This window comes from Cetorhinus maximus, chromosome 20, assembly GCF_964194155.1.
Source record: "Cetorhinus maximus chromosome 20, sCetMax3.hap1.1, whole genome shotgun sequence".
Classification (NCBI taxonomy): Eukaryota; Metazoa; Chordata; class Chondrichthyes; order Lamniformes; family Cetorhinidae; genus Cetorhinus; species Cetorhinus maximus.
The window spans coordinates 52,073,664-52,096,524 of NC_135898.1; the positions used below are offsets into that span (position 1 = coordinate 52,073,664).

At 42.4% G+C, this 22,861-nt stretch overlaps 1 protein-coding gene across 5 annotated transcripts in view; it reads right to left on the reverse strand.

Annotated features, from left to right (window-relative positions):
* Positions 1–22,861, reverse strand: part of atrnl1b (attractin-like 1b) — a 1,047,255-nt gene that overhangs the window by 343,614 nt on the left and 680,780 nt on the right. For all 5 annotated transcript variants that reach the window (XM_078564667.1, XM_078564670.1, XM_078564669.1 and 2 more), the window contains one exon: positions 10,133–10,211. In XM_078564667.1, coding sequence (XP_078420793.1) covers positions 10,133–10,211 — 79 coding nt within the window. The remainder of the gene's footprint in view (positions 1–10,132; positions 10,212–22,861) is intronic.

Sequence of the window (22,861 nt, forward strand, 5' to 3'; positions counted from 1 at the left end):
CCGCTTGATAGATTGTTGGCGACCCCTTTCATCACTTTGCTGAGATCGAGAGTAGACTGTTATGATCCTAAACCAGACCGCCAAGTTTTTGGTAGGATTCAGTTAGGGATTAATAACGTTTTGTTTAAAGTAGACAAAGTTTGAGATTCAAGGCATTTACTAAGAGACTAAAGCCACAAGATTCCATGGATTTTGAACAAACAAAAATAAACTTCACTATACAAGGTCAAAAAAAAATTTACAATATCTGTCTTACTCTCTAACATTTCAGGGTTAATTTGAGGTACATATGAATTAATAGACAAACTGTAGGGATCCAGTGGCGCCTCCTCCTACTCCTCCTCCTCCTCCAGTCAGTTGTTTAATTGTCCACCACCATTCATGACTGGATGTGGCCTGGACTGCAGAGCTCAGATGTGATCCATTGGTTGTGGGATTGCTTAGCGCTGTCTACCACATGCGGCTTATGCTGTTTGGCATGCAAGTAGTCCTGTGCTGTAGCTTAACCAGGTTGACACCTCAGTTTTAGGTATGCCTGGTGCTATTCCTGGCATGTTTTCCTGCACTCTTCATTGAACCAATGTTGATCCCCAGCTTGTTGGTAATGATAGAGTGGGGGAATATAGCAGGCCATGAGGTTACAGATTGTAATTGTATACAATTTTGCTGCTGTCAATGGCCCACAGCGCCTCACAGATGCCCAGTTTTGAGTTGCCAGATTCTGTTTGACATCTGCCCCATTTACCATGGTGGTAGTACCACACAACATGATGGAGGGTATTCTCAATGTGAAGAGGGCACTTCGTCTCCACGAAGACTGTGCAGTGGGCACTCCTGCCGATACTGCCATGGACAAGGTCAAGTAGGTTTTGCCCTCACTACCTGCTGCAGATCCAATCTAACAGCTTGCACTTTAGGATTCAGTCAGCTTGGTCAGTAGTGGTACTACCGAGCCACTCTTGGTGACCAACCTAGTTCCCCACCTAGAGTTCATTCTGTGCCCTTGCCAACCTCAGTGCTTCTTCCAAAAGTTATTCAATATGGAGGAGTACTGATTCATTAGCTGAGGGGGGAGTGCAGTAGGTGATAATTTGCAGGAGGTTTCCTTGCCCACGTTTGACTTGATGTCATGAGACTTCATGGGGTCCAGAATCAATGTTGAGGACTCCCAACTCCGTCTCCACAGCATACCATTGTGCCGCCACCTCTGGTGTGTCAGTCCTGCCAGTGGGCATAGGACATACCCAGGGACGGTGATGGTGCTTTCTGGAACATTGTCTATAAGGTGTGATTCGGTGAGTATGGCTATGTCAAGCTGTTGTTTGACTTGTTGACATGTTATTTGACATCTCTCCCAATTTTTACACATGCCCTGGATATTAGTGAGGGGGACTTTGTAGGATCAAAAAAGCTGGGTTTGCTGTTGTCATTTCCAGTGCCTAGGTCGATGCTGGATGGTCTGTCTGGTTTCACCCCTTATCGATTTTTCTGTAGCGGTTTGATAAAATGGACTGGCTTAATAGACCATTTCAGAGGGCATTTAAGGGTTAACCACATTTCTATGGGTCTGGATTCACATTTAGGCCAGACCAGATAAGGATGGCAGATTTCCTTCCCTAAATCCCATAGTGGGATTTGAACCCTTGCCCCCCAGAGCATTAGCTGGGGCTCTTTGAATTATTATTCCAGTGACATTGCCAGTACTCCAACGCCTTCCACTGGATTTGTGCCTTGTGTGTGGTAGACAGGCTTTGGGAAGACAGGCAGTGAGATATTTGCCACAGAATTCCCAGCCTCTGACCTGCTCTTGTAGCCAATATACTTATATGGCTGGTCAATGAAAACACCCTGGATGTTGATAGTGGGGGATTCAGCAATAGTAATGCCATTGAATGTCAAGGAGAGATGGTTAGATGCTCTCTTGCTGGAGATGGCCATTGTCTGGCACTTATGTGGCATGAATGTTACTTGCCACTTATCAGCCCAAGCCTGAATGTTGCCCAGATCTTGCTGCATATGGACATGGACTGCTTCAGTATCTGAGGAGTCACAAATAGTGCTGAACATGGCAATCTTATGACCACTTCTGACGTAATGATGGAGATAAGGTCATTGATGAAGCAGCTGAAGATGGTTAGGCCTAGGACACTACCCTGAGGAACTCCCGCAGAAATGTCCTGGGTCCGAGATGATTGAGCTCCAACAATCACAATCATCTTCCTTTGTGCTAGGTATGACTCCCAACAGTGGAGAGTTTCCCCCCTCCTGATACCCATTATCTTCAGTTTTGCTAAGACTTTTTGATGTCATATTTGGTCAAATGCTGCCTTGATGTCAAGGGCAGTCACTCTCACTGATAAATAGACATGTACAGAAATGCAGTGGATGAATAGCATGTCACAGAAAAAGTGCCCCCATTTCCCCATTCTCATTTCTCAGGGTGTGCAAACTTTTTTTTTTTCGATCTGCCTTTGACTGGCATTATTTTTATTGCAAAAAATTGCACTTTAAAAGAATTGTATTTTTCAGTGAGATTGGGAGATAAGAACATGTAACCCATTTGGTACCCAGTTATGTACACTGGCCACATCTGCACTAAGTACACGAGATTTCTAAGTTGATAGAAATTTATATTTTCACCTAACACAACACAATCTCACAGTTCCGCTTTCCCATAATTTGACATGAAATTGCGACCAGCATCAATAATAGTGTGACAGAAATCTGCTTTTTATACAAATGCAAAAACCATGACAAACAAATAAATGCCATTAGGTATGACAAGAACAGTGTTATCATCAAATGTTATTTTATGCCATGTTTTTCTATTTTCTTGTTTTTTCATTTCTGCAATATTTTATGGTCACGCAGCCAAACTTTTGCAAGTTCTCTGCCAATACCAGTATACCTAGTCACTATACGCAAGAATGATGCAGGCTGACTTAACCCACTTTTTCTCCTCACTTTCATCCTGTGAAAAATGCTTGGGTTTCTTGTAGTACCTTTTGCTGTTGCTTGACCTAGATTTAAATTATCTTTAAGAGCCAGTGATCCTATCGAAACATCAAAAAGAGTCAGAAAAACACTTGCCAAAAAAAGAGAAAGCAATGAGCTTTGATTTCAATCAAGAAAGGAGAGTGTTTAAGAATTTTCCTCTCCCTTTGGCGGCGGGTGTGTTTGGCGGTGTGAGCGGACAATATGGTGAGAAGGCCAAAATTCGGTTTTACACCATCATGAAACCAGTTTGCTATCGTCTGCTCCGCCCGTCAGTGGCAGGATGCCTTTACTGCTGTCCAACATCGGGAACTTAATTTAATGCATTTGCATCTCATCATTGTGCCCGCATGCTGGAATCATCCCCCCATATCAAATTTACCTCCCCTGTCGGCATGACTTCGGAACGGTGTGATTTACGACTACCTTTAAAAAGCATGCGCCTGGCGAGCTGAACTTTTGGGGGAACTCAGAAGTGAGTGCACGCAGCCTTGCGCAGCACTCGCGAGGCTCACCTACAGGATATCAAGGGAGAGACGCCGTGCATTCAGGGTGGGTGTGAACAGGCAGTCGCTTTTGCCCAGCTGGCTTTCAGTACGGTGCTAGGGCAAGGTGGGGTCAGGTGGGCACGAGGCAGCACCGACTGATGGAAGTACACAAGCACATGCCGGGGAGGGGCTGGTGTATGAGGGAAGCGGCCATGCACTTGGGAAAGCTTGCCAATAGCGAGCATTCTTCCACAGCTGAGACCGTTCAGCAGCAGCTCCATTGACGTACTTGGAGTCGGGCCTCTGAGGTATTTGTCCAGAGCCCCTTGCAATGTCTTTCCTGAGCTTTGGGCCAGTATGCCTCATGGTTCAAGCTAACAGCACAGCCTTGCAATGCGGATTAGGAGGAAGCCTGCGCCTGAGCTGAGAGCACAGCATGCAGTCGAGTGGCCGAAGCTGCCACCAATCGGTGGTGAAGTGGGGTGGAGGTGTGTGTGGTTTCGGGCAGCCATGAAGCGGGCTACACACTGGCCATCCAAGTGGTGGCCAGCATTCTCTGACATGCGCGAAGTATCCTTGAGACCTTGAGCCGGTGCTGCAACCGGAGACTTAACCAGAAGAGGTCCTTAGGACACATATGCTAACCCATGCGTCTCTCTCTTTGATCTTGCAAGAGAAGAACATCAGGGTCATGGAGCCTGGTGATCTAGTGGTATGCTTGCTGATTTTCAGGGAGCAGAGGAGGAGGAGAAGAGTGTGACGGAGGCACCTGGCTCACCAATGGGAGGAGCACCGCCCTCAAAAAGAAGGTGCGGCAGGGCCTCCTGCACACGCAGCTAAGATCCACAGTGAACTGTCGCTCGTAGGCACCTTGCTAGACTCAGGGTCCATAGACAGCGCTTATCATTCCTGCAGATGACTGAGAACCAGTGTCGCCGAAGACTGTGCATGCCTAGGGAACTGGTCGGTCACATATGCCACCTGCTGCAGGATTTGGCGCCACGGGAACATGGAGAACATCCACTGCCAGTGGCCGTGAAAGCGATCCAGTGTGTCTCCTGTGGCTGCATAATTTATGAGGCGGGAAGGAGACTATACAGTGTGAAAATCCATCATTGCAGCCGGTGGATCGTTTCTCATGTCCGCTACCACACTTAATGCAATTCTGGGACGACTCTGCCTTTTCTGTTTTAACTTAGGAGTTTTGAAGGCAAATCCAGAGTATTGATAGTCAAGATAAATAGGAACAGTTGTGCCTGCAAATTTATATAATTTTTCCAAACAACGGCAGCAAATGTAGGTGGTTCATATGTGGTTATTGTTCCCCATTTTTCTTGGATATATCTTGACATGACCTTGCCAATGTTACAAAAAGGCTGATCATCTTCTGCATTTTTCCACAAATGAGGCCATTTTCTACCTCTTTTTGAGCAGCCTGGTGCACTGAGTGGAAAATGGGCAATAGTGCATTGCTGACACCACTGCAGGACTGTGTGACAGATTTACACAAATGCAAAGTACAATGGACACAACAATGAATGTTTTTGTTACATGCTACCTTGCTATATGTTCCAGTTGATCCACATTTGGTCCAGCCATTCAGCACTTTGAACAGGACAAGCACATTTTGTAGAGTCAAAAAAGAGTTGTGCAGGCACAGGGCTGAAAACACATGTCCGTGTATATAACACTCAATAAATACAACACTTTCAATTTTTCTTGGTCAAGCAAGTGGGTTTTAAGGAGGGGTTTAGAGAGATAATTGCAGAGCATGGGATCTAGGGAACTGAAGGAATTTCATATGTGGGGGCATAAGGGTTCCATCTATAATGCTCCTAGGAAGCCTTCCAAATGATAAGAGTTCATAGTTAGGAGCAGAATTACCTAGGTCATTAAAGCTGCTACGTCAGCCTGCAGCAGATATGACACAGTGTGGTCAATGCCTCTGTGGTAAAGGATGTGAAGAAAGATCTCCTCTCATGTACTGAGATAGCAATGATGCTGTGCCTTAAAATGGGTCTTGGGGTATGGATAGATGGGTCAACATACTGCTTGAGACATAATTAAAAATGTGCCATCATGAACTGATCCTCTTCAATGTTAGTGTAATGTTCCTGGGCTAGTAATCTAGGAGCCTGGACAAATAATCTCAAGAATGAGAGTTTGAATCCCACCGTGGCAGTTTGAAAATTTGAGATCAATTCAAAAAATTTGTTTTTGCCTGAATTTTGCCATGAATTTGCCTGATTGTCGTAAAAATCCTACCTTATTCGCTGATGTACCTTCAGGGAAAGAAATTTGCCATCCTTATTAAGTCCCACGCCAATGAGCTTTACTCTTAAACGGCCTTTGACGTGGCCTAGCAAGCCAATCAGTTGTATTAAATCACTACAAAGAGCACACGGACTGTAGTAGTTCAGGTAAAAAGCCCACCACCACTTAGTGCAATGTCAGCCTTGCCAGGAATGCTAACATCCCAAGAATTAATTAATAGGGATTCCCATCCCCCCAATTCTATTAGTTGCAAGTTGTATTGCATCATTTGGCAATACTGTAATAAAGTGATGGCTACCAAATGGAGGGCTTAAGCAAAAGCAAGCAGATATTCGGTAGTAAAAGCTGTAGAAGAACGCAGGCTTATGCCTTCAACTAAATATACAGAACTTCACCACTAACTCAAACCTTGCTTTCAGGCATACTTAATTGCCAAGTGCTAATTTTATGTGGTGAGCCTCATCTGACGTTGTATAATCTTGTGTTGATTTTGGTTTGAATAAATATTCCATTTAAATGAGGCTCACGCATAGTTATATTGTATGTCTCAAAATATCGCAGCAAAATATCAGTTTTTGCCATCTGTCAGACTTAGAAGGCTAAACTGAGCCCCCATTTCTTAGGTGCTATGCATGAAAATGGGGTCCAAGGTTTCAGACTGGAAGTGACCAGTGTTGGTAAAGAGGTTTGCATGTTCACCTAATGGCCACTGACAGTATCTACAGCAGGTACATTATAATGTCAACCTCACACTCTATCCTAAACCGTACCTTATCCATGCACAGCTGAACACAACATTAAATGGAATACAGGATTGCACCACATTTCCCCACCCCCAACATGTGGCCTCCATCTCCAAACCAGCACTATTTAAAGGGATCTTGAACAACTTACAGGTTCATTGTTGAATTATTTCTTATGGTTGCTGATGCAGTTGGATGTATTTTGGAATTTTTTGCTACTCTTGGGTAAAGTTTTAATAGTCTTCAAGGGGTGGTCTGGTTGGTGCTGAAGTATGTTTTGTTTATTTAAAATCTTGTGCTGAAACAAGTTGGCTCCAGGCATGGGTAGCCTGGTACGGCTTATTTTGAGAATTGAGAGCCTGACTGCAAGAATGAAGAGAAGCCACACAAATCAGGGCAAGCTGCTTAGAAATATTAGAAGAGGAAAAGGACTCTCAGCAGCAGGCCATAATTGCAATTCAGAGCAATTCTCTTACCTCAACTTCACCCAGTATTAACGCATGACATTTCTTCGCTTCACAAAAGAGGCTGTGGCTGAAATCTGCCAACTGCTGCAACTAAAATTCCAATCTCAAATCAGGGTATGGCAAGACTGTAGAGCTTTGATGTGATCCATTGGTTGTGGAACTGCTCCGTTCTCAATATAGCATGTTGCTTCAACTGTTTAGCATGTGTTGTAGATTCAACAGGCTGGTACCTCATTTTTAACCAAACCTGTTGCTACCCCTGGCATGCTTTTCTACACATCTCTTTGAACCAGGGTTGGTCCTCTAACTTGATGGCAATGGCAGAGAGGGAGATATGCCACAAGGTAACAGTTTGTGATAGAAAACAATTCTGTTGTTGCTGATTGCTCACAGTGCCTCATGGATGCTCAGTTTTCAGCTTGTGGACCTGACTCTATTCCATTTCGCATGGTGGTAATGCCATACAATACAATGGACGGTATCCTCAGTAGCATGTTAGGACTTTGTCTCCACAAGGACTATATTGTGGTAATGCCTACTTAGGCTGCAATTGACTGTTGAATTTGTGGCAGGTAGAATGTTGAGAATGAGATTAAATAGGCTTTTCCCCTCTTGCTGGTCTTCTCACCACCTGCCCACTCTGGCAGCCATGTCCTTCAGGACTCTGCCAATTTGGTCAGTAATGCTGCTACACAGTCAGTCATAATGATGAACTTAGAAGTTCTCAACCGAGAGCATAATTCATGCCCTTGCTATCCTCAGTGCTTCTTCCAAGTGGTGTTCATCAACATGGAGGCATAATAATTCATCAACTGAGGAAGGGAGGTAAGTTGTAATCAGCAAGAGGTTTCCTTATCCATGTTTGAACTGATGCCAAGAGATCATGTGTCAATATTGAGGGCCATGTCCTCTCAACTGTATACCACTGTGCTACTACCTCTGGTGGGGCTGAGGGATGGTGATGGAGGAGTCTGGGATGTTGGCTGAAAGGTGTGATTTCATGAATATGGCTATGAAAGTTTGTTGCTTGACTAGTCTGTGGGACAGCTCTTCCAATTTTGGTGCAAATCCCTAGATGTTAGCGAGGAGTGCTTTGCTGGGTTTGTATTTGTCGTGTCTAATCTGGTACCTGTTCCAGGTGGTCTGTCCAGTTTTATTTTTATTATAGATTTCTTAGCAGTTTTGATACAACTGAGAGGCTTGCTAGGCCTTTTGAGAGGGCAGTTACAAATCAATCACATTGCTGGTCATCTGGAATCACACACAGTGCCAAACTGGGCAGATTTCCTTGTGAAAAGGACATTATTGAACCAGATAGGTTTTTATGATAATCCTGCAGTTTCATGGTCACCAATACTGACGCTAACTCTTTTTCCCATATTTATTTAATTAATTACATTTAAATTCCCCAGCTACCATGGTGGCATTTGAACTCGTGTTTCTGGGATCATTAGTCCACACCTCTAGATTATTATCCAGTAACATAGCCACTATGTTATCATACCCCATGTGTTCTATAATGTCATTACTAAAAGAAAACTACAAATAAATGAACACTTTCAGATTTAATCTCCAATTATTATGGATACTGTGGACCCCTACCTCATCCTGAAACCATCTGCTTTTTACACGAGTTTTTATTAAAGCATATTTCTAAGCCAAGCAGAATCAATACTTAGACAATTAGTATCATTTATAAATTCACTTAAATCCTGTGCTGATCAAAACATGGCTGTCAGCAGATATTCACTATTTATGAGCATAAGCTAAAAATGGAAGAATCAAAACAGTAAAAATTGTAATTTTTTTTGTCAAGTTTTAGCTTCATTTTTATGCTCCTTCTATATCCACACAAAATTTTTCAAATTACAGCTAATAGGGTGGGAAAGAGAAATCCTAATCAGCAGACTGTGAAAGCATTGAGTTTCAAAGATCCTTGGAAAATATATATCAGTGTCTGATGTGTATATTGATAAACTTTGAAATCCTTCAGAACCAAAAACTATGACATAAATATGCTCACTGAAACAGTGCAATAAGGCATAATTCAATAAGATTTATGGCATCAAACTTTCAACTTTTCTCCCAAATTACTATTATCTTGAACACATGCAAACTATCTATATTTATTGTACAAAATATGTTGCATACTTACTATATCACCTATGAATTGCATCTGCAGATGAATAGTGCAATGCTGTTCCTACCAACAACCAGCTCAAAAAATACTCAGTGCCCAAGACTGATTCTCCAATATATTATCACATAATAAATAACTTATTTGAAGGATCAACATAGGTGTCTGTTCCTAATATTATATTCTATAAACATATTGCATAATATCACATAACCTTCTCTGAAGGAAATAAAAGATTGTATATCGTCTGTTACTTTACAACTTCCCACAGAAGTCATATTTCAATTGCCAGTGGGTTTACTTCATTTGTACAAAACAATACAGACCAAAGGTTAAGCAATTCAGCAAAGAAACCCACTTAGATGATTATTCTAAATTAGGGTAATCGATTGAATTTTGTCTTATGATAATTTATGACAAAGTTTCTCTATAAGATAAGTGTATTCCACGGATAGCATATTAAATAGGCTACACTACTTACAAGTTCAATATATGTCACACTAATGGTTCCAAGTTTGACCATTATTTATTAAAAAACCTGCAAGCTGAAGAGTTAAACATTGCCCTGTACAATCAAGAATCTATCTATGGTCTAACCAAGAAATATGTTAACAACTCAAAGAATATTTCAACAGGCCACCTAATCATATCAAACTATTGCTTGGTTAAATCTGTTAACTGGGCAAATCTTAAAGAAACATAAAAAAACTTCTTGGCTAAAAATTCAGAAGTCCTGTTCACCATTAACAGTAAAAATAACATTAGAACCCATCATTGTTCTACAGTTGTAAAATTAAAAACTTCTGTTGATTGATTTTGAGATTTACATTATTAACATCACAAATTACATTATTTTCTGTGAGCCAGTTGCAGATTGAAGTCAACGAATAACAGATTGACCTTTTGCTTGCCCCTCCTGCACGGTAATAAAGGTAGGATATACATGCTAAATGGAAAAAGGTTCACTTAATTCATAAAACTATCAATGCCGGATTGTACTGGATTATAAGTAACGCTGCTATCTCTTACCTCTCTCCTTCGCGAAGCCCAGCAAGTTTGTTTTATTTTCCACACAACAGCGGCCACCAAGAGTAACGATAGGAAACAGCTACAAGGAAATAATCAATGCAACCATACGTGATTATTTTTTCCTTGCAATACCAGCAGAACTTAACACAGTAATGATCCAGTATTTTACTAAGGTTTACAGTACCACAAGTGCATCTATACCTATATGTAATAGTTCTCGTGAAGTCATACATTTCTCCATCAAACTTCAGATATCATACTTTTAGGCATGCAGATTTTTCACCACACTTGCACCTAATTGGTTCAAATAGTCAGAAAACAATGACGAATGAAAACTTAATAGTGTTGAATACTTCTGGATTTTTAATGATCGAGTACAAAACTAGCCATTCGTAGAGTGTGCCAAGGTTTGCACTTTGTAAGCCCAGTCTCTTTTTCATTCTGTCCTCAGAAATCTCAACTGGCCTCATGCTTCCCAGTGTACTAAATTCCAAATTCCTCAACCTGGTCTACATATCTCTCTATGGCAACATCCCAAGTAATTCCCAGCCTTTTCCATTCTTGCATCCCAACCAATGCACTTCTGCCTTTTGACTCTAGATTGAAGATGTAGAATTTGACAAATGTCAAGAGAAACCCTTTTCATAAGCAGCAAAACAAACTGGAATTTGTGGGTAATTTTTTTGCATAAACGTAAGAGGATAAACAATGAACTTCAACTTTTTCTGAGGTAACCTTGAAGGCAAATGTGTACTATGCACACAACTAATCTCTCACAATTCGAGCAAGCAGTTATAATAATAGAGATGAACACATTGACAGGTGAGAAAACTAGCTCGTGGAGAAGGTCATTGATAGGAAGAATTCAGTTTATTGTTCTAACTTAATATATTGTAACTGTTTATACCAGCTATATTTCTTTTTAATATATTGTATAATTAGAACTCAACCACTACAGCAACTGCTTATATTTATATAGTGCCTTCAATGCAATGAAACGTCCCAAGGTGCTTCACAGGACCATTATAAAACAAAATACAGCTACGACAACTCAACCAACTTTTCTTAATTAATTAAGGTCTGCAAGGCTGTACCTTTGCTCAATTTGGAGAAAGGTTTCAGGATAAAGTCTTTAATTAAAACATTACAGCAATCAAGATAAGAACTCACGGTATTGGGGGTAATGTATTAGTATGGATTGAGGGTTGGTTAACACACAGATGACAGAGAGTCGGGATCAATGGGTCTTTTTCAGGTTGGAAAGACGTAACTAGTGGAGTGCCACAAGGATCGGTCCTAGGGCCTCAATTATTTACTTTCTATATTAATGACTTGAAGGAGGGGGCAGAGTGTAATGTATCCAAATTTGCTTATCATACAAAAATAGGTTGGGGGGGGCAAATGGTGGAGCAGGCTTGAGGGGCCAAATGGCCTACTCCTGCTCCTATTTCTTATGTTCTTACGTCCATGTTAGTAACATGGAGCGAGACTTTCTGCCCGTTGACTACAAGTGGGTAGGAAATCCAAGTGGTTAATACTGCTACTGTGATACAGAGGAGAGAGGATTTTCCTTCTTATTTGTTCATGGGAAGTGGGTGTCCCTGGCAAAGCCAGCATTTATAGCCCATCCCTAATTGCCCTTGTGAAGGTGGTGGTGAGCCTCTTTCTTGAACCAATGCAGTTTTATCCATTGCTATGCCTTAGTCTTGAAAAGGCACAATCTCAATAGACTGACACTGTAAGTAAAGATTGCTCCATCATATTAGATGCAGGGTTTTACCACTCACTTATTTATTTAAGCATCATGCCTTTTGTTTATTCTTTCATGGGATGCAAATGTCGCTGGCAAGGCCAGCATTTGTTGCCCATCCCTAGCTTCTCTGGAGAAGGTGATAGCGAGCTCCTTTCTTGAAGGGCTGTAGTCCGTGTGTTGTAGGTACACCAATATTAGTGATATGGAAGGAGTTGCATATGTTCGACCCAGCAACAGAAAAGGAACAGTGATATAGAGTTCCAAGTCAGGATGGTGAGTGACTTGAAGGGAAACTTCCAGGTGGTGGTGTTCCCATTTGTCTGCTGCCCTTGTCCTTCTTAGTAGAGGCTGTGGGTTTGGAAGATGCTATTGAAGGAGGCTTGGTGAGTTGCTACAGTGCATCTTGTAAATGGTAAACACTGCTGGCAAAGTGCACTGGTGGTGGAGGGAGTGAATGTTTAAGGTGGTTGATGGGATGCTAATCAAGCTGACTGCTTTGTCCTGGATGGTGTCGAGCTTCTTGAGTGTTGTTGGAGCTGCACTCATCCAGGCAAGTGGAGAGTATTCCATCACACTCTGACTTATGTCTTGTTAATAGTGGGCAGGCTTCAGGGAGTCAGGAGGTGAATTACTTGCCGCAGAATTCCCAGCCTCTGACCTGCTCTCATAGCTACAGTATTTTTTATGTGGCTGGTCCAGTTAAGTTTCTGGTCAATGGTAACCCACAAGATGTGGATAATGGGGGATTCAGTGATAGCAATGCTATTGAATATTAAGAGGAGATGGTTAGATTCTCTCTTATTGGAGATGGTCATGCCTGGCACCTGGGGCACAACTGTTACTTGCCATTTATCAGCCCAAACCTGGCTGTTCGCCAGGGATTGCTGCATGTGAGCATGGACTGCTTCAGTATTTGAGGAGCTGCGAATGGTACTGAACAATGTGCAAACATTAGCAAACAGCCCACTTCTGAACTTACGATGGAGGGAAGGTCACTGATGAAGCGTCCGATACTACCCTGTGGAACTCCTAAGTGATGCCCTGGGGCTGAGATGGTAGGTCTTGAACAACAAGCACAATCGTCCTTCATGCTCGGTATGACTCTCACCAATGGAGAGTTTTCCCACGATTCCCATTGACTTCAATTTTTCTAGAGCCCCTTGATGCCATACTAATGCCTGAGGGGATCAATCCTATTTATTTATCTGTTTACAGTTGTGAAAGAAAGTAATACTCATTTATTTTTCAGGAATCGATAAATTAGCGCTACTTCACGGTTTGTGGGGAAATCTCTGATAAAGTTCTTTCCAAAAAATGAATTTCTGAGGTTAGTGCAGACATGGTAGAACTGAAGAAGCATGGGCTTTACACTCACCTGAATTGAGCACAGCCATTCACACACTAACTTTGTGGAGCATGCACTTGGAATATTTATTGTGCACTCCCTTCCTGAATTGTGCATAGTGCTTTGAAGTTAAACAATAAGCCTATGGAATTTTACATTCTACTGCTGTAATATCAAGAGTTGCAGAAGCTAATTAAAGGAAAGAAGCCATTTAAAGGTATGTTAATTCTGTTTAAACAAATCATGTGAATTTAATCATGAAAAATTAGCATGTCTTTTTCTATCTCTTTACTCCTAGAGCAGAATTTTACGTCCTGCAGGCAGGTACGTGCCCGACCCAATCGGGCGTAAAATTGCGCGAAAAGATGTCAGGCGGGCGTCCTGACATCATCCCCTGCCCACGCAATATTTCGCTCGGCAGGTGCACAAAAAAGTCGGAAGCGTGCATGCCAACAATTAAGAGAGCAATTAAGCCCATTAACGGCACGATTGTCTCCAATTTTTCATGGTCCGTCCAACTTTACGGTTGGCAGACGGGAGAATCGGCCAGGCAGACTTTGCATTTTTCATGAAACGTCATCCAAGGGCAGGATGAGGTTTCCATTATTAAATAAAATAAAAATAAAAATCTATGGACAGCATTTTTATCATCTATATGTTCAGATGCCTGACTGTGATGCTTGGTAATTTTTTTCCTGATTTTCAAAACTTTATTTCATGGTTTTCATGTCTGCAACTCCCTGAGGCAGTTCTCTGCCTTCAGGGGGCGTTCTATCAGCACTCACCCGTGCCCGCGGAAACAGCATCACCTGCCCTCCTCCCGTTAATTGGCCAGCCAGCGTAAAATCGCGGTCGGGGGCCGATCGCGGTCAGCGGTCCGTTTCCCGATGGATCCTGGGCCCGCCCATCGCGCCCACCAGCCAAGCTGAAAATTCAGGCCTGAGATATTCAGATACCAGCCTGAGCAGCAAATCGAGCCACAAATATTTTCCCCTTCCCATACCAAGCAGCTCATGACTCTCTCTGGCTCTGTAGTTCTATGCACTGTTTTCTACCTGCTCCTGAGTCACGTAGTTATTATCTAAGTTGTTTTCTTGCTCTCTGCTTCATTGTATGTTTCACTTCATCCCACTTTCATGCTTGGCTGTGCTCAATTACAGTGTTTGTCTCTTTGTGTCTCTGTCTCTCTTTCTCTTACTTGCACAACGGTGAAGGAGAAGCTGCTGCAGAAAATAGGAGGATAGAGACAGAGCGCCATTTTAAAGAAAGAGAGAGAATCACAAAGACCTGAGCTCTGCAACATCTCACCCGCCTCTCAAGCACTCATAGCTGCTGTTCATCTTTGGCTTCAGCCATTCATTCCATCCTGGAACATCATTGAGGTTGGTTATCTTGATACCAGCAATGGCAATCGATGCACCGATTTAAGAAAAGACAGCGAGCAAAGATGCTCAGATACATTTATAAGGTAAGTGCAATATTGTGTGCAAACTGCAACAGTTGAATACCACAAGATCAAATGTTACATGATTAAATATCATGTAATCAAACCTCCGGAATGCATCCATGGTAAACCTAATGGGAACGGAGATGGAAGGGTTACTCCTGTACGACAATGCATCAGTCACCTGTTGTATATATCTGCCAAATGAAAGTTGACTGGCAGTGCAAATATGACCTGTGATAGCCTGACATGAATTGAAAGCATTAGAACTGAAGGCCCTGGTCACCTTGACTGCTATTCCTAGATGCAAATGTCAGGTGCAGCTGGTATCCTCGCAACAAATGGCACAACTCAGCACGTGCCTCCAAACAGACATGGAGCCTGCAGAGGGAATTACAATTGTTATTGCCAGCTAGGAGATATTGGTGACATAATTATGAGTGAGCATAAAGTAGATCTCCTTCCCGGAATTTTAAAAGCAACCTGCATTATTAGCATTAACTTAACCAGCGAAATAGCACTCTGTAACTGCTCCATCACCAACTGAACTATAGCAAAAGTTCATATTTTAGGAACCACTTACCAGGTTGCTACTTATATAAGGATATTCCAATTTCTGCTAAACTCTTGTAAATGTTTCATTTATGATTAGTTTTCTGAAGACTTGAAGGTAATATGAAACAGATTTTCCATTTACATTCTCTACGTATTCCAATTAAAAATAGAAAAACTATACAAAACTAAACCACAACAATCTCAAAAGACTATATACTTCAAAAAAATGCCATAGTCCCTTTAAGAGTTTTATTGCTCATAAAAGACTTGTGGCTAGCATGCATCCATTAAACACCAGATATCACACTGTACTGCAGATTACAAAACAATCAGAAAAAAGAAAATCCAATTGTCAACCTGAATCCTGAAATTTAGATGCAGATATAACTGGCCTCTGACTGACCTCAGTACGTTGAGTAGCTAAAATTATCTGGATTTATAAACCAAGAGTAGTCACCTTAAAGTCAAAAGTCTTGTTAGCATTTGGACATCTGAACCATAGACTTGGCTAACTTACCCCACAGCAATTTAATGGCCATCAGGTCTTTAATTGGCTATAGCCCGGCCTTCCCTCCCCTTCAGAGAGGAAGTCTTGCCTCCAAAAGCTGCCAGACAATCAAATGGCCAGCAGCTCTCTTGTCCCAGCAGTGCCACCAGAGGAGATGGCCACTGCTGAGACTGCAGGCAATCGTCTAAAGAAAAGGAGCCATGGAGCCCAGATGAATATAAGTCTGTGGTCATGAGGGTTGGAGATCCAGGACTGATAGGGCTGGGGAAGAGGGGGAACATCTTGTGGGGGCCTTCAATAGGCACAAGTTGGCTGAATAAGAGGAAACCTTCACCCCCCGTCCCATCCACAAGGCTTACCAGCTTTTACTAGGCGGCATGGACACTTAGCGCCGGGATCCCAGGTAAAATCCCAGTGGTGGCAGGAGGACGAAATTAAGTGGCCATTGATTAGTCACTTACGGGCCTGAAGTAGGCCATGGATGAACAGGCATTCAGCAACACCACTTTAGTATGCAAGTATTATCAAAAATTTTACTTTCTAAGAGAAATACTTATAACATGCAATTCTCAAAAGTTGTATATCTATAAATGGCTTTGCAACCCCTCCTCCCACCTCTTCTCACTATGAGAGTACTGCATCAATCCCTCCTCTTCCCAGTTGACCAGGATATAGATCATTTGAACAACTGCTGATAGCAATGCTGCGCCAATGCTTTCAAGTTCAGCACTCCTGATGTGAAATGAATCAGGCAAAAGCATTTTACTCTTTCAAACCTGAGATATAAACTCTCTCTATGATGCATCTTATCAAGTAACTGAGCTGAGAAACGATTCCACTCATCAACCGTTTGGGCCAATCGATTTTCCATGTCAACAATAAAGGGAACTCAAGAGTGACCATGGTGTTTTGACAGTTGTCACTGCTAGTTTTAAAGTAATAAATACAAGATATCATCCCTGTACTGTTGCATCATGGGGTTTCTTTTTAGCTACAAAAGAACCAATAAATTACAAATGAGTGATTTATGGCAGTTTATCACAAAAGTAATAGAATTTCTCAAACAATGTGTGGTGCTATATTCTAGAGATTCGTTTGAAGAGGTTGTGAAATAGTATGAAGCACTGAATGGCAATTCGGTGGATTTAGTTATTTATACTTCATTTTCACTTCAATTAGCTAGCATTTTCAAAGCTAATAATCATCAGCATCCTTGAATTATTTTACAAACCATTAGTACTGCTGTTTGTCACAATTGCAAGGTTTTATAACACCATTGCATTTTGGGACTGGATCTTTAATTCAGAGGAAAGTGGAGGGCTGAGGGGCTGGGCGGGGGCCACGGGAGGGATCATGTGACCTGGTCTGAATTCTACTGACAGCAAGGCCAGGTGGCCTAGTTGTTAAAGAGATTGCTTTACAGGGAAGAAGGTGCAAGGTGTTCATGTCTGTGAAAAATGATCAAAACATCAGTGGACAATGGATGAACTGTTAGTCTCCAAAGTCCCACGAACGTGTTTGGAATGTTAGGTTTTCTAAATGGTTATACTTTAAACTGTCTGTGAATGAAGTTGGGAGTCTGATGGATAGCTAAATAGCATGACTACCTGGATACAAGGCCCATCTGATTAACTTTGCCATGGAGATGGACTTTGAGAGGGGGAGAGTCCATTGGAAGCCATTCTAGAATAGGCTTACAGGATATTTTCCCAAAATATCACTGAACTTCACAGTCTCTGTTTGCCAGAATTCAAGAACGAAAGAGAGAGAGAGAGAGAGGTGGACAGAAATGAAAGATAGAGGCAGCAAGTCTCTGTGGTTCACCTTGCAGGAATGCGGATGGGAGCTTATGCTCAGAGTGAACAGACCGAGTTTGTGAGGATCTAAATGAGACTGGGAGATTTGCCTAGCTTTGGCTAGAAGGAGGAATCTCCAGAGTAACCCTCACTGTAAAAGACAGTTCAGGGATTAGAAGTTATCCAGGTGGAAACGGAAAAGAAGGGAAGTAAACCTTTGGGAGCTAAGAATCCTTTTGGACTGGTTTCAGGAGAATAGAGTGGCTACTTAAATGGCAGCATAAAGTATAACAGTGAAGGGAGATTTGTGGTCACAAAGAACAAAGAAAAGTACAGCACAGGAACAGGCCCTTCGGCCCTCCAAGCCTGCGCCGATCATATTGCCTGTCAAACTAAAACATTTTGCACTTCCAGGGTCCTTTTCCCTCTATTCCCATCCTATTCATGTATTTGTCAAGCTGCCTCTTAAACACCACTATCGTACCTGCTTCCACCACCTCCTCTGGCAGCGAATTCCAAACACTCACTACCCTCTGCGTAAAAAACTTGCCCCGCACATCTCCTCTAAAGTTTTCTCCTCTCACCTTAAATCTATGTCCCCTAGTAATTGACTCTTCCATCCTGGGAAAAAGCTTCTGACTATCTACTCTGTCCATGCCACTCATAATTTTGTAAACTTCTATCAAGTCACCCCTCAACCTCCGTCGCTCTAGTGAGAACAATCCAAGTTTCTCCAACCTCTCCTCATAGCTAATAACCTTCAGACCAGGCAGCATCCTGGTAAACCTCCTCTGCAGCCTCTCCAATGCCTCCATATCCTTCTGGTAATGTGGCGACCGGAATTGCATGCAATATTCCAAGTGTGGCCTAACCAAGGTTCTATACAGCTGCAGCATGACTTCCCAGCTTTTATATTCAATACCCCTGCCAATGAAGGCATGCCTTCCTGACTACCTTATCCACCTGCGTTGCCACTTTCAGTGACCTGTGGACCTGTACACCCAGATCCCTCTGCCCGTCGATGCACTTAAGGGTTCTGCCATTTAGTGTATAATTCCTACCTGTATTAGGCCTTCCAAAATGCATTACTTCGCATCTGTCCGGATCAAACTCAATCTGCCATTTCTCCGTGCAAGATCTATATCCCGTTGTATCCTTTGACAATCCTCTTCACTATCTGCAACACCTCCAACCTTAGTGTCGTCTGCAAACTTACTAATTAGCCCAGTTACATTATCCTCCAAATCATCTACGTATACTACAAACAGCAAAGGTCCCAGCACTGATCCCTGCGGAACATCACTAGTCACAGTTCTCCATTCAGAAAAGCACCCTTCCACTGCTACCCTCTGTCTTCTATGACCAAGCCAATTCTGTATCCATCTTGCCAGCTCACCTCTGATCCCATGCGACTTTACCTTCTGTACCAGTCTGCCATGAGGGACCTTGTCAAAGGCCTTACTGAAATCCATGTAGATAACATCCACTGCCCTTCCATCGTCGATTATCTTTGTCACTTCCTCGAAAAACTCAATCAAGTTAGTGAGACATGACCTCCCCTTCACAAAACCATGCTGCCTCTCACTAATACGCCCATTTGCTTCCAAATGGTAGTAAATCCTGTAACGAAGAATCTTCTCCAATAATTTCCCTACCACTGACGTAAGGCTCACCGGCCTGTAATTTCCTGGATTATCCCTGCTGCCCTTCTTAAACAATGGAACAACATTGGCCATTCTCCAGTCTTCTGGGACCTCGCCTGTAGCCAGTTAGGATACAAAGATTTCTGTCAAGGCCCCAGCAATCTCCTCACGTTAAAGTATTAACAAGAGAAATTTTTCTGCAGTTTTATAGCATAAGTTGCCTATGAAATAGTGTTCAGTCAATTGTTGCTTTTAGTTTGTTTGCTATGTAAAACTCTTAAAACTTGAAATCTTGTCGTGCAATTCCTTTGAGTTGGCCACTGGGAATTCAAATTGATTTTTTTAAAGTTATTGTTCTCTACAGCAATCATAAGAGTTACTTTGAGTATCTCAATATTCTTTGCATTCAGCAGGTGACATTTCAACAGAAGCATCACATTCCATGGAATTTGGGTCATCATTAAATTGTCTCCATTTTCTCACCTGAAACATGTTCCTCATCAGATGTTTATTCAGTTCCTTTGTAACAGGATTAATCAATATGGCATTAATTGCTTTTTCTGACAGTTTGTTCCACATAGTTATGACCACTTGGGAAAAATATTAATTTTAATCTATAGTCACACTTGAGCCTTGTTAATTGTAGACAAGTCCTCCATTTCTCAATTTACAATCCATGCTAAGTAACCTACTCATATCTACATTGTCCATGCCACTCTGAATTGAGGATCTACAGCGTATCAATTTTAAATCTTTTCTCCAATGTAAACAAGATCGCTTTCAGTATCTAAAATCCAAATCCCAAGAGTCATCATTGTTATTTCTCTGAGAACACTTTCCAATAAACTGACATCTGTTTAAAGGCATTTTCCAAAAGAAAAGTGCACATTCACCAAGTATTTGTACCTGATTTAATGAATTATTGTAATTTCACAAATTTCCTGAAAATGTATATTGGTTTTCAATCAGCGGATGGCCAAGAATCATATCCAAAGACCTTTCTACCTTAGATAATGGATATTTATTTAACAATAATATGTTTCATCTTCCAATGTGCAATGCCCTACATTTATCCAATACCAAAATCTATTGTTGCCCATCTGCTTATTTGGACCAGATTCCTTTGAATGTCATCAAACTCTCTTAAAATACTCATACATGCAGCCACACAGTAAATGTTGTAAAATAAACTTATTCTATATAACGTACAAATATGGCAAGTGTTTTTGTCACAGCACAACACCCCACAAATTTCTACACTTACTGTCCGTGGTGCATCATGCTGTCCTAAGATCACAATTTTATACAAAATTCCCAAAAGTAGTGAAATTGTTCATGTTTGAGCAGATCTGAGGAATAATAAATCACTTTCCCTATTTACATGTACTGCCAACAGCTGGAAATGCGGAACAGAAATAACCTTAGTGCACTTACACAACTGGGGGTGCAGTGGGAGAGGGCATTTTGCCAAATATATAAAAAAAAATCAAATAACTTCTAATTGAGACAAGAATAGCTGGTTGAATCCAACAAGACCATAACTACATTATTTTGTTATATTGTTTGTTTCAGGGTTTTTAGTTGTTTTTTTTTACAGAAAATTAAGAGTTACATCTGATGATGATTGGATGAAGAATGTTATGTCAGGACAAAAGGAAATGGTGGTATTTTTAACATTAGTCTGAACAGGCAACCGGGTCTCAGTTTAAAGTCTTATTTTTTTCTTGGCTTTCAAAAAGTCAGCAAAGCACAGTGGATTAAATGGTCTTTTGTGTCATACGATTCTATCTAAAGGATGACACATCTGACAAGGCACCACTTCTTCAGTGCTGCAATGGAGTGTCAAGCTAAATTATGTCCTCAACACTCAAGAAGTCTGACACCATCCAGAACATCTTTTGTCTGTGACATCGTTTGGTTATCTCCTCCTATCACTGCTTGCTTGTCCCAACAACCACCCCCCCTTCTCCCCCCCACCCACCACCCCCCACCCCCCCACCCCTCCCCCTCCCCCGGCGCCCTTAAACCAGCTTATATTTCACCCCTCTCCTATTTTTACTTAGTTCTGATGAAGGGTCATGAGGACTCGAAACGTCAACTGTACTCTTCTGCGCCGATGCTGCCAGACCTGCTGAGTTTTTCCAGGTATTTCTGTTTCTGTTTTTGTTTTGGATTTCCAGCATCCGCAGTTTTTTGTTTTTATCTCTGTGTATAATTGACTGCCACTTCTCTTCAAGAAATGCCTACCATGAAGAAGTTTTGTTCTACTCTCCGTCAGGATTTTCGAATCTCTCTTTTGCCTTGTTCACCTTCATTGCTTTCCATTTCTCTCCTGGTGTTTGACAAGGTAGTTACTAAAACCCGCTTTCACAGCCATATTTCCTTTCTCAGTGACTGTCTCCATCTACGACTTACCCCACGTGGATTTCAACTGAAATGCCATCCCTCATGTTTCGAACCCACCCAGGATTACAGGTATCTCCGGGACATACAACGTTCCTCGGATTGCTGTTCCCGTTGCATTCTGAGATCCACACATGCGCCGCCATATGAACACACTCGACCTCTCCCTCCAGCAGCACTGCCGCACCCTTTTTCAAAGCTGCGCGTGCCCCCAGTTTCATTTTATTTTTCGTCTCATCCGACGCCTCAACAAGAAACTTTTGCTCTTTCTCTCAAGTGCTAAGGAAAGCAAGCTCCAACAACTCATTGACACCAACACCCATCCAGGACCCTCCACCCCTGCCTGTCCCTCTGTCCCCACCCCATCTTCTAATCCCAGCCCCGGCCGGTTATTCACTATACCCCCTGACCTTCCTCTCTCCGACGCTGAACGTTCAGTGCTCAGCAAAGGACTTAGTTTCATACCCTTACGCCCTCATCTCAATGAATTTCGGGCTCGGCACGATGCTGAACTCTTCTTCCGCCACCTTCGTCTCCGTGCTCACTTCTTTGGGCAGGAGTCCTCTCCCCGTTCAACGGATCCTTTTACCCACCTCCAATATTCTCCCTCCACCTGGACCCCTCCCTCTGGATTCTTACCTTCTCTTGATCTTTTTATTTTGAATTGTCGGCGTGACATTAGTCGTCTCAATTTCTCTGCTCCTCTCACCTATTCTAACCTGTCTCTCTCTGAACTTACTGCACTCCGTTCTCTCAGGTCCAACCCTAACATTGTCATCAAACCCGCTGACAATGGTGGTGCTGTTGTTATCTGGCGCACTGACCTCTGCCTCGTGGAGGCTGAGCATCAACTCACAGACACTTCCTCCTACCTTTCCCTGGACCATGACCCCACCACTAAACATCAAGCCATTGTTTCCAGGACTGTCACTGATCTCATCTCCTCTGGAGATCTTCCTTCCACAGCTTCCAACCTGATAGTCGCCCAACCTCGGACGGCCCGCTTCTACCCCCTACCCAAAATTCACAAACAGGACGGTCCCGGTAGACCAATCGTGTCAGCCTGTTCCTGCCCCACGGAACTCATTTCTTGCTATCTTGATCTCGCTTCTCTCTCCCCTTGTCCAGTCCCTTCCCACCTACATCCGTGATTCCTCTCACACCTTACGTCACATCAACAATTTCCAGTTCCCTGGCCCCAACCGCCTCCTCTTCACCATGGACGTCCAATCCCTCTACACCTCCATCCCCCACTGGGATGGTTTGAGGGCTCTCTGCTTCT